Source organism: Python bivittatus, unplaced genomic scaffold, assembly GCF_059951505.1.
Source record: "Python bivittatus isolate LINGU-HERP-01145 unplaced genomic scaffold, Pbiv_v1 ctg000190_np1212, whole genome shotgun sequence".
NCBI lineage: Eukaryota > Metazoa > Chordata > Lepidosauria > Squamata > Pythonidae > Python > Python bivittatus.
Genome location: NW_028277042.1, coordinates 15,129,137 through 15,141,880, shown reverse-complemented (window position 1 = coordinate 15,141,880; position 12,744 = coordinate 15,129,137). Strand labels below are relative to the sequence as shown.

The 12,744-nt window shown below is 43.3% G+C and overlaps 1 protein-coding gene across 1 annotated transcript; it reads left to right on the top strand.

Moving 5' to 3' along the window:
• The first annotated feature begins 533 nt into the window (after positions 1-533).
• CBLN1 (cerebellin 1 precursor) lies at positions 534-6,184 on the top strand. The gene is made up of 3 exons (XM_088136371.1): positions 534-788; positions 1,427-1,546; positions 5,940-6,184. Exons 1-3 carry the CDS (start codon positions 534-536, stop codon positions 6,135-6,137), a joined length of 573 nt encoding a protein of 190 aa, XP_087992497.1. The 3' UTR covers positions 6,138-6,184.
• Positions 6,185-12,744: the final 6,560 nt, after the last annotated feature.

The following is a 12,744-nucleotide window of genomic DNA, read 5'->3' as shown; positions in this document are numbered from 1 at the left end:
AAGGTGGGGAGACGCGCGCGGCGGCTTTTGTGTGCTCCGGTGGGCGGCGGGGAGCGTTCGGGCCAGAGCTGCGGCGGAGAGCCAGCCGGCCGGCCGGCCAGCGAGCGCGGCGGCGGCGGCGGCGGCGGCGGCGGGGCAGGGCAGGGCAGGGCAGGGCAGGGCAGGGCAGGGCAGGTGCCCTCGACGCCCTCGCAGTGGTCGGCGGCGGGCGGCGGGCGGTCCCCTCGGCTCGCCCCTGGCTGCTCCCTCGCTCCCGCCTCCCTTCCGCACTATGCATTCGGGCGCTCCTCCTGCGCCTTGCCAGGGGCCGCTGGCGCTACCGCTGCTCTCCGCACCTCGAGGGGCGTTTCGGGCGGTGCTGGCGGACTAGAGGGAGGCGAGGGCAGCGCCGGAGCGGAGCCCGAGCCAGGAAGGGCAGCGGGAGCAGCGGGGCTCGGCGAGCCGCCCGTCCGCCCCTTCGGAGAAGCCTCCCAGCCGCGGAACGAGCGAGCAGAAAGGCGAAGGGGCGTCGGAAGCGCGGCGTCGGCGGCGCGATGCTGGCCCTGGAGCTGCTGAGCTTGGCTTGGCTAGCCGGGGTGGTGCTGGGACAGAACGAGACGGAGCCCATCATCTTGGAGGGCAAGTGCCTGGTGGTGTGTGACTCCAACCCGGCCTCCGACCCGACCGGCACGGCGCTGGGCATCTCGGTGCGGTCGGGCAGCGCTAAGGTGGCCTTCTCCGCCATCCGCAGCACCAACCACGAGCCGTCGGAGATGAGCAACCGCACCATGATCATTTACTTCGACCAGGTAGGACCCCCACCCGGGAAGGGGGATTTAAGGGCGGGGGGGTTGGGGAGAGGGGGGAAGCAGGGAGGAGGGTTTAGGGGGTGGGAGAGGGGAGGGCAAGCCTAGGAGGAGAAGATGGAAGGGGCGCTGCCTTCGAAGGAGTCTCTTTCCTCCTGTCTTCTACCCCCACCCCCTACTCTTAATTCTCCTGGAGGCAATCCCCAAGATCAGGGGGGAACAGGTGGGTTAGTCTTCAGCCGGGGAGAAAAGAATCAAATTTCCTGTTGTAACCTGAGGGAGGGAGAGGCAACCTGGCTCCCTCCTGCCAGCTAGTTGGGACTACAACACCTCTCCACCTCAAGCAGCAAGGGCTTAGAGACATAAATTGGGGAGGAGCAGCCCTGAACCTGGAGAGGTTGCCTAGCCCAGGGCTTAGCCTGTCTGTGTTCAGGGGAGAGGGTGGCCACCATACGGGAGACGCAAGGATCCTGTCAAGTCTCACCTTCACAGTGGACAACTCCGAGTGGGAGGAGAACAGAAGAAGGGTGGATTGTTGTGGAGAAAGGACCTCTAAGAAAAGCTTTGATTCTCACCTGGGCAATCCTCTGGGTCCCCCCTTCTCTTTCTTTACCCCATTCTCGGTTTCTTCCCTCCCGTAGGTGCTGGTCAACATTGGGCTCAACTTCGACTCGGAACGCAGCACTTTCATTGCACCCCGAAAGGGCATCTACAGCTTTAATTTCCACGTGGTGAAGGTGTACAACAGGCAGACCATCCAGGTGAGAGTGTATGGCTTCTTGGCCGAGGAACTTTCCTTTCTGCCCTGGGAGAGAAGCCCCCCCCCTCCCCGTTTATGTGAGTGACAGGGACCAACTTTTTTCAACTCAGTTGTAAGGTCTGGTAAGGAATCTACACCCTTGAATTAAACTAGGGTTCTTTCTGAGTCAGCTTGTGTAGGACCATTGCTGCACAGTGAATGTTGACACTCTCTGCAAGGTGCGAGGAGGTATGTGTGCACACATTGGTGTGTGAGTATATAGGTATCGATGATTAAGTGGGTGCGTTTATATCCATCACCTCAGGGCAAGAATCGAGTGCTAGAAATCACCTAGAAAAGGGTAATTCTTAATCCCCTGTATAGAATACCCATTCTTGTAAGAACAACTTTTTTTTTTTTGGTGGATTTTGAAATTCAGGTCCATATAAAATATGGTGGAGACCTGATAGATGTATAGTTGACTGAGGTTTCCATTGCAGAACTATGCTGTATGGGCTATATATGTGGGGGTTTATGCATGTATGTACAGGTATGGATTTACACAGAGAGAGAGAGAGATTTAATACGTCCATGCAATGGTTAAATACGTCCATGCAATGGTTAAGAAATTGTGCTGGGCCCTGGAAGGTTGTAGTTTAATTCTCCCCTTGATTTTGGAACTCTCTTGCAGCCAGTCACTTAAGCACTCTGCCAAGGAAACGAGTGGCGAAGCACCCTTTCAATCCCCATCGTTAATACATCTGTCCATTTCCTCAGCTACGTCTTTGTCTGGCTTCCCACCATTCTGGATCTGAAAACAGTTGCCAAGAGCTCCTCTCCCTAAATTGAGCATTTCTGATGTGTAGAAAAAGGGTGTCAGTTGTTCTCCTTCCCACTCAGGGTCTTCATCTCTTCAGTCTTTTGTGCCTTAATCCATGCATTTGCTTAAAAGTATTTCCCATTCTATAAAGTTGGATCTTGTTCCAAGAACACATATTTAATTATCAGGCTGAATGCTAAGTTTGTGCTCCCTTACTAAGATGTAGATTGTATCCATGCAGGGCTTTTCTTCCCAGTGATAACATTCTTTTAAATGTTCTCCTAGGAAGAAATTCCTTTAAAGTGGCAGTCGGAAGGGTAGGATTAAGTTATATTCACAACAAGCATCAAATGTGTTATAACTGTAAATCTAGCATGTGGAGTAAAAGGAGGGTGGTCGTATTTTAGAGTAAGTGTGGACAAAACCATCAGCCCCAGTCAGGTTTATTTAGAAGTAAGTTATATTGATTTCAGTGAGCTGAAGTTCAGGATTTTATTTTAGAGAGTACTGCAGAACACACACACACACACATAGAGTAGATATAGGCATACAGAATGATTGCCTGCCTGATTGAATTTCATCTTGGAGACAATAACAAGTTCTTTGTTATAGATGCAACCATTGTTCTAGATAACTCTTTCATCCACTGTCTGCTGTCCTCGTAGGGGGTAAGCACTGTGTTTTAATCCTGTAGTTTTGCTGTTGTAAAGAGAAACAGAAATGCTCCTTCCCGGAAGCTGATTCCAGCTTTTCTAAATCATCCCTTCCCTCTTTGTGGACTATCAGACAGATGTCTGGGGAAAGCTGTCTTGTCCTAGGATTGAAGTTAAAACAAAAACAAAAAATCTGGGGAAGCTGAATTACGTTTCATGAAGATGTTACCTTTTTGGGCCAACACGAAATGCTGCAAAATATTGTTCACGTTTTTAAGAACTCTTGACTAAGCAAAATGTTCAAATGTCTAGAAGAGGGGGGGAAAATGGTAGGGGGTATTTAAGTCTGGTTTGCATCCAGTTACTATCTTGCAAAGAAAGTTGGAACAGCCGCCAACAGACATACAAAATGAGTCTCTAAGGAGCAGAAATAATGTTAGATGTCCCCAGAGTTTGCTGATGGTGGAATAGCATAAGCAACATCTTCCCAAACCCTAGCTATTTTCAGCTTTTTATGATGAACATTTGTCTTTATAATTGGGACCTAATTAAAAGTCATGTTTTTGAAGGGAGGCAGAAAGTTCAGCCGTGTTGTGTTCACACAACCTCTAGTTCAATGCGCAGTGTGCACACCTGAGTCAGATGTAACCTTGGTTTTCTTGAGTTTTTAACTTTGGTTTCTCCTTGTTTAGCTGGCATTAGCATTTTAAAAGAACTCAGCCTGCTTAGTTAATTTATGACTCAGTGCATTGTGGAGACCTTCTTCCACCCTATGGGTTAATTCAGTAACCAAGTGAATGGATTGTGAAAATGAAATTGGGTTGGCTGGTATGATAGCACCATCTAAAGAATACCAACCAACACCTTCCTTTATTATTTGTTTATTTATTTAATTTATATGCCTCCCAAAGATTCTGGAACTCTTTACTTTCAGCTGCTCCCCCCCCCCTCCAAAAAAAGAGAGATCGATTTACTTGGAATCAGGAGCTATGGAGGAGAATTTTAGACTCATTGATTGTCTTCAGGCATGCTCATAGTGAGATTTCCTGGATCTTTGAAATGGAGCATTGTGCTTTCTCTGACCATCTATAAATCTAAATTTGTGGATGAAAGTTCATACCAGAAAATGGGCATGTGAAGTGTCTAGTCCTGTATAGGTTTGCTCAGAAATCATTTTGCTAAACTGAGTGAGATTTAAGCGTGCAGCCTAGGTGCGCTGTGAATACGTTTTCTATCTTTTTCCACCCATAAGGCGCAATTGTATATTTCTTTACCGCAGGTGTTGATTTCTGCTTTAGAAAGCCATAGCAGTAGCTCAATTCTTCAAAAGAGGCTGGAGATTTCTATGTTTAGAGTCAGCTCCCTTTCCCTTTTATCCTAGTCTCCTTGATGGACTTAAAGTGCTAAAAATAAAAGGGGATCGCCTCATTTAAATATATATCCCTAACATTTGGCAATAGGGGTTGTGCATTTTATTAAGCCTTATTAAATTATAAACCTTTTGTTTATAATTTAAGGACTTGATCTTAAGGAAGCACAGAAAGGCTGACATGAGAAGAAGGAAAATTGATCTATGCATTTATGGGAATCTTTAATTACTGGTGGTGGTGGGGTTTGCCATGGATGTATCCAAAGAGTTGAATTTCTACCATTCCTCTGGTAGAAAGCTATAATCTCTATTGGGCCACATTGCCTTTATCAAGATTTCAGCATTTTTGCTGTTCCTCAAAAGAGTAAGTCTCCCCCACCCCACTCCCTGGGACTGATAGGCACTGCTTGGAACCAAACTATTGCCTCCCTTGTCTTGTATTTGAAGGTTTAGCATGGGAGACAAAGCAGCCAGCTTTCCCAAAGGACAAGCCGAGTCTTAGACATACAGAAGGGTGGCTGAGTATATTCCATGCTGGAATTTCAGCCATGTTCCAAATGCATCAAATCTGAGGTCACGTTTGAAGACACTGCTCATAGCACTTACATGACATCATTATTTCCCCTTCTTCTAGAGATCCCTAAAACCATCAGATCTGTACTTGTTTTTTTTTCCCCCTTGTGATTTGATTGTCTTACTCTGCACAATGCTGGGTTGGAAAGCTGGGCTTAAGAAGGTAATTACATTAGTGTTAAAGGGGCTTTGAAAGGTAATTACCGTAGTGTGAAAGCCAAAAATTCCTTATATCCTTGGATCTTTTGTTATTGCAAACAAATTTGATCTGGCAGCAGAAATAATCAGATGGATAGATGGTAGGTAGGTAGGTAGGTAGGTAGGTAGGTAGATAGATAGATAGATAGATAGATAGATAGATAGATAGATAGATAGATAGATGAAAGGGAGGGAGGGAGGGAGGGTGATTATGTCTGGAATTCATAGCTAGAAATTATGGGAGAGGGTCATTTTAATACTGTGCCAAAAATCCCAAATTTCTCCCTTAAACCAGCCATGCCTCTTTTTCTCACATTTCTTTGTTTCTTCTGCCACTGTAGAAATGTTTATCCTGTGGGTTTCCTTGTGGGTTCTAAGCTTTAAAAGAAAGAACATCTTTTAATAGCACCAGTCTGGCAAGTCTGCTGTTTTGTTCTGATGATTGCTTAAAAACAGTCCTGAGCAGGTCTATCCAGCAGTTCCCACGTCTCAGTCCTGGTACCCTTTGAACACGGGGGGGAGCTGGCTTTTGAGTAAATTTGTATCAGGCTATACTTCTCCTGTTCTTGTGCCCTGGCTGCAACATTAATAATTGAAGGAGCAGCTAACGGTATGTATGAAGAGGCTGGGTGGGGGAAATCTCTTTTCCTGGATACTTTCAGTTAAAAACGTCCCCCCCCCCTTTCTGTGTGCGTGCGTGCACATTATGCATGCACATTTCCACTCCTTAGGGTTTCCCTTTGTTTTCTTCTTTCTGTTCATTGATGGGGGGGGCGGGCTTGTCTTCTGCCTTTGCTTTCAGGTGAGCTTAATGCTCAACGGGTGGCCGGTGATTTCTGCGTTTGCTGGGGATCAAGACGTCACAAGAGAAGCCGCCAGCAACGGGGTTCTGATCCAGATGGAGAAAGGAGACCGCGCCTATTTAAAACTGGAGAGAGGAAACTTGATGGGGGGCTGGAAATACTCCACTTTCTCAGGATTTCTAGTTTTTCCTCTTTAAATGACTTGCTGACTGGAGGAGGAGGAGGAGGAGGAGGAGGAGGAGGAGGAGGAGGAGGAGGAGGCAGGGAGAATCAAAGCAAAGGTAAGCTTGAGATGGGCTTACCAATTCCAACCCCTGAACTGAAGGAACTTTGAACGGCGTACTTCTGGATAAGATCTACCTATTGCAGAAGTTTAAAACTCTGACTGAGGTTTGTGTACGTTGCGTGGAAGATCTCCGTAACCGTGCGGACAGCAGTCAGAAGATGCTCCCCTTGGACACCCTTCACTAACGTTGCTCTTTTCTTTGCAAACTACATTAGTGTCCTCTACATTTATCTGGTGATGTTGTACCAATCATTTCCTCACTTTCAAATGTGTCTTTTGACCTTGCAACCCCCCTCCCCCAGTATGCTTTACTTTACACTATCCTTGTACGACCAATCTGGGCTTGTTTCTACCAATACACACACACACACACACACACACACATTTTTTACTCTCTCCCTGAGTTTAACTTTAAAGAAAAAAAGTATTTTTGAGTATATGGTGCCATGGTAAGAAATGTCATGCAAACTTTGGTGAGTGCTAGCAAGCAAACCAGAATACACGCAGACATGCATATATACATGTACGTATTTATGTATGTATGGATAAAGATTAACTATTCTAGCCACATTCCGATCTGCCCTATTGCTATGTAAATTGGAGTGAATGTGAAATTTACCAGCTGCTTGACGTGTTGACGCTTGGTTCTTTTTTCCTCTAGTTAATGTGTGGCCCAGCTACTGAAAGTAGATGGAACTTTTCTTAATTAATCTCAAAGACAAGGGTGTGAATATTGACCAATTAGTCTCTTTAAATGGCCTTTTAATTTTATCATTTCCCCCCCCTCAAATGAGAAACATGGCCCAGTGGATGCAATCAGAGCCAAACCTAGAAAGAAAAAGATACATGAAGGAAACTACAACAGGCCAAAATAAATAAATAAGCAGGACAGCACGGTGTGCACGGGGAAAGTGGAAGACCCAACCTAAGACTTCAACAGTGACAAATTCCAGTTTCTTCGGAATGTTAAATGAAGTGAAAAAGTTTAGGCACTAGCAGTGTAAACACTTCGATTTAACTGTATTTGATCTCTGCCTTTGTTCTGTCTCTTCCCATTATTTTGTGTGGTGTTTTCAGGAAAGGGAGAACAGAGAAGCGGGTGGGGTAAGAGAACCAGGTCAATTTTAGGGACTTGTATCTTCAATTTGCAAACATTGTTGGGCTGAATAAGTTCTGAAGTGGAGGGAGAATGAGGGAAAGCCCCTTTTCTTACCTTAAGCGGTCCCAGTTGACCAATTTGCCCTCTGTATCCTGTATTATAGTATACAATCTCTCCGTCAAATCCCATTTTCTACAGCTGTCTTATTAAAAAGAAAAGAAAATCCTTACATGATATACCTACAATGCTAGTGTTCATTAATTGCTAGTATTATTTTGTTTAAAGTATTTCAAAGACGTAAATGCTATAATTTTGCAGCACTCTAGAGAAAATAACTACTTTTATTATCAAGGTACAATTTAAACAAATACTTTTGATTGTATTCAAAACATAATGTGAAATAAAACCAGTGGAATAAATAAATAAATGGACATCTTGGGGGAGTGGGGGGATGGAGAAATAAATAGGTCTGACTATCCTTCCTACTGTACTGTTCTGTTTTGTTGCCTGAAGGATACAGCTCAGATCTCAAGCAGAATCATTCATGGATAAATCAAAATAATCATTGGGCATGAATCACCAATGTCTATTTGCAGGAGTAACATGGGCATGGCTGCTATATGGTTAAAATAGGATGGATTTTTCTGTCTTTCCCCCCTTCCTCAAAAAACCCTGGGTTCCAAGAACAAATTTAATTAGCTCCTAGGAGGGCAGTTAATTCTAGCTTAATAAGCAATGTGTTCTTTTATGCTCACTGTGACCCTCCCTTTTGGAAGGGAAGTGTCTTTGTTAATCGCTTCATTCGCAAACAGAGTTGAGCATGGGAAGAGAGGGTGTGGAGGACAGGGGATGGAGATCCAGTTCTTCTGAGAAATCTCTGGGTGGACAAGAATTACAGACAAATGACAGTGACAGCCATTTCTCCCCCCTCAAATGTGTTTGTTCTATGTATGTGTTTGCATTTTGCCCACTCTTGAGTGGCTTCAGGTAGCTTGCAGCTTGGGTATCTCCATTGTGTGCTCATCTCACTTCTGGTACTCCTCAAAGAATTCAGACCTCAGGAGATGTTGCTTCTCAGTGTGTATCTTTTGCGATAGTTGATGGCTCTGTGGGTTCCAGGGCAAATCCTACAATTTTGAAGTCTTCCCAAACTTAGGAATAGAGTTCTAAGCTGGTGGGGGAGCTGGTCCATTTCTTCCAAAGGAGGAAGATAATTGCTGTAAATCAAGTTCCTGATTCAAATTACGATGTTCATTTTGCCTCCTGCCCAGAGTTCTTAGACAGCTTATTGGGGTCTTGCCTCATCTCAGTATGAAAAGTGAGTGTGCTAACCATGCTATCAAGAGTTCTTTTTTAGTATTACTGCAGTAGCATACATGAAATGTTGTCTAGACTTAGATGCTACCTTAGATGATGCTACATCATGAGGATTATGAATAATCTGTTTACAGGTCTGTATCTGAGATAGTGGGGTGAACCCTGCGAACAAGAAAGGAATAGCAATGGATTCTCCCCACCCCAAATATTTCTCACTGCTTGAATTGCTGATTCCTACCCCAGTTTATTTTTTCTGCTAACATCAGACTACACAGCTTATAACAGCAGTTAAACTTTTCAACCCTAACGTATGAAAGATGCACAGTTTTGAATATTACAGGATAGGTGCAAAGCTAGGAGAGCAAGTTTAGAAAAGATAAGGAAACCTTATGGTATTTCTTTCCTGCATACTGGGTACCTTTATGCAAAATACTTACTGCATGATGAAGGATTTGCCTTTGAACATTTGTTGAGAGGGTTCAAATTCTCCCCCTAGGCAATGCAAGCAAAAGCTATGAGTATCTCATCTACGTTGCATAATATGGCAATGGTCTGTTAAGTCACTGGACAGGGTGTCCTTTGTTGCAAGAGAAGGAAGTGCCTCAACAATAACAAAGAATGAAATTTGCACTAGATGGGTGTGTGTGCACCATATACAAAATCACAGACTAATCAGCCATAGTTTAGTTTAATGCAATGTGCAAACCCAGCCATGTATTGCTCAGTGGGTTGTAGGAGTCTAGAAAATTGGATTGATACAACACATAGAAAGAGACACATCCACAAAGAGATACAGATATAATAACTGTACCTATCTATATTGATTAATAGCTAGATGACAAAAAAGTTGCACAAAATCAAAAAATAGATATTGCAAATTCCTCCCCATTGTTCACCCTTCTTGGGGTTCCTTAAACTAGATAAGTTTAAAAATTTTCAGACCAAAGTATCTTTCAGATGGAAGAAGATTTATTGAAGTAGTGGACCTAAGTTGGAAGAATGGTGCACAGAATTGATTTCAGCCTCTGGACTCAATGAATAAATGGGGTGCGAAGCCCTCTTGGCAATCTAAATTACTCTGTGCCCCCTGTTCATTCCGTTATATGCACTCCTTGGATATGTGCCCCAGTCCTGTTCTGATGACACGTCTAGGCTGGGATGTCATTTCAGACAAAGAGCTTACAGGCTCAGGACATCTGACCTATCAAGTTATTCTGAAAGAATGTGTGGTCCCTGCCTTTGGCCCCAGAACAGGAGCCAATGAGATAGAGAGGCAGAGGGACTAAGCTGATTGCTCAAACCTGCCTCCTGCTTTTTTGGATCTGCCTTCAACTACAGAAGAAGTCCTAATTACAATGGAGATTGATGAAGAAAGCTGAAGATGGGCAAAAGATGTCTCTGCATGATGTAGTTTTTCTAAAACAACAATTATTCTGTTATAAGAGATGTTTTACTTGGATTTACAACCTTAGATGCATAGGAGTTCAACTCACATCTTAGATTGTACTAGTTGGGATAATGTGAGTTGTAGCCCAATGCATCTGAAGGACATTTGTGGCTGGATTTATTTTGGTCATTGACCAGTACAACTGTGGCTGGATTTCCACAATAACTGACCATGTTCTAGCCTATTTATAAGAACCCAGACTGCGAATAGCAGCTTTGTTGTTGGGTTCACACACTTAATCTAGACCCACTGTTGCTATGTTCACATAACATATACCCAAACAAACTAGGCGATGGCATAAGTGGATGGCCTTGTTTGCACATGCTAAGACAATATTTGGTTTCCTACTGTACACCAAGCATGACCTTCCCAATCCCATTTTAGTCTAGTGTGTAATGATGTAGAAATCTAGAAAACTAGACCCAGTCTGGTCTAGTGGCAAAGACAACAGGCTAGAGATCAGGAGACTCTGAATTCTAGTCCTGGCTTAGGCCTGAAAGCTGGCTGGGTGATTTTGGGCCAGTCCCTCTTTCTGAGGCCAATCAACTCACAGAGTTGTGGTTGTGGGAAAAATAGGAGCAGGAAGGAATATTAGATATGTTCACCACCTTGAGTTATTTATAAAAATAATAAAGGTGGGATAAAAAAATCTAAAAAAAAAAAACTAGATTGAGCAAACCATGGTTAAGTTCATCATGGGAAACTGTCCAGCCATCATGTACTTAAGTGGAATATGCCAAAGGCTGGAATCTTATACTCTATGTGAACTGCATGGGGATATACTTTTGTCAGATCACATTCTCGATAACATCTCCTAAAGGGTGACTCCTGTGCACCCAGAGGAAAATATTACTCATAAAAGTTTAAATTTGCACAGATTTGCATATAATAGGGTTGGTTGGTTGGTTTTGATAGGGTAACTATCCAAGTGTAGTTTCTGTTCAAAGGAGTCCAATGGCATTTTAGTCATTTATTTTGATGGGTTTAAGTAGGAAAAAGTCCAGGACTGACTGAGTGTCTGGGTTTCTTTTGAAGAGGCCTTCTTGCCTGCAGACCCAGCAAAAAGAAAAATACCTTTTTAAAGAGGCTAACTGCAGGCTCATAAAGAACATTATTTTGATACCTCAACCACCTGACTGAAGGGGAAACTTTTAGTTGAACAGGCAGCTTTCAATCAATTGCATTTTGATTATTATTAAAGCTTTTGTGTTCTGCTTCTCATAAAATAACTCAGAGTGGTATACAATTAAACTGAAAAACAATAATAAAGCAGGAACATCTTATTTGTGTTTGTCCCACTTGGTTGCAGGTCTGATTGTTTCTCCACTGTGTTTAGCTCATTCTTAGTTATCAGCTGGCTTATCACAAAGCCTGAGGCTGATTTGGGTTGAGTGGGAAGGACTGGCCCAAGGCCACCCAACTGGCTTCCATGTCTAGGGGAGGATCAGGACCTGGACCTGTGTCTCCCTGCTCCTAATCCAGCCTCTCTGCCAATACACCTCACTGGTTCTCCAGTGATAACACAGTATGTTAAAACAATACAGAAAACATACACTAAAAATGGATGGGATTTTAAAAAAAAGTCTCTATCATTCACACAGGGAAGATCTAGCTGAAAATATGATGCCTAAACTAAAGATGGTCAACTATTTAACGTCTTGGGACAGTATCCAGTTTTCTTGGGAATGTTACAGACATGGTTTGCAACTGCTTTCTTTTGGAATGTTTTTCAGCTTCCCAGTCTAGCCAACAATGTTGGAATTTGCAGGTGATCCCCCATGGTGGTAGGAATCAATTCTGCTTTGTTTCCAAGCCAGATTTGGCTAAATGCTGCCATCTGTTGCCACCTAACTAATTAATAAAGGAGGACTGTAATGTTATGCATAGAGTAAGTACCACTAAAATAAACCAGCTTTGTTTTTGAGTAAAGATAAAAAGATAGATTCTGGCCGTTGAAAGTAACCCCAATTGAACTATGAACAACGTCTGAGTGAACAAGGATTGGGCAAAATATGTAACTGCAGTTTTGAAATACTGACTTCATAGTAAACATACATTTGCTATATCAACATTTTAGCCATATTTTATCGTTTTCCCTTAAATTTTTCTATTCTCTTTTTTTGCTTCTATTGCTTTCCCCTTCCTTAGAAGCTGATTGTCTTTTTTTTTTTAAAGTGGAAGCTGCGCTGTCCTTGGTGCTAAAGACTCTTATTTTTCACAGGCTTATATGTTGCATTTAATTATTTATCGGCTCTCCCTCTGCCGTTTCAAAAAACTGAATTGTGGGCCTCCTCCTCACCAGATATTAGTTGTTTGATGGGGACATGTGACCTCCCAGGATCCATTTTAATTTGATATACAGTGTGCGTTTCCCACTGGGAGGAATTATTTTAAGAATCTCTGCAAAGAAAAGAAAACGAAAGAAGGGAGAACAGTTAGAGTAACAAATTTTCCTGATTTGGTTGTCTCTCCGAAGTCAAGGGACATAAAGTAAAATGAGATTGTCAGCAGGCTCAGAAACAAAAGGAAGTATTTTAAGAAAGAGTGTTGAAAAGGAAGATGAAATTGACTAGTGTGGCTGAGAAATTGACATGGCATCTTCAGAATTCCATCTCTTTGAAAGAGAGACATGAAGACCATGGAGTCAATCTCTTG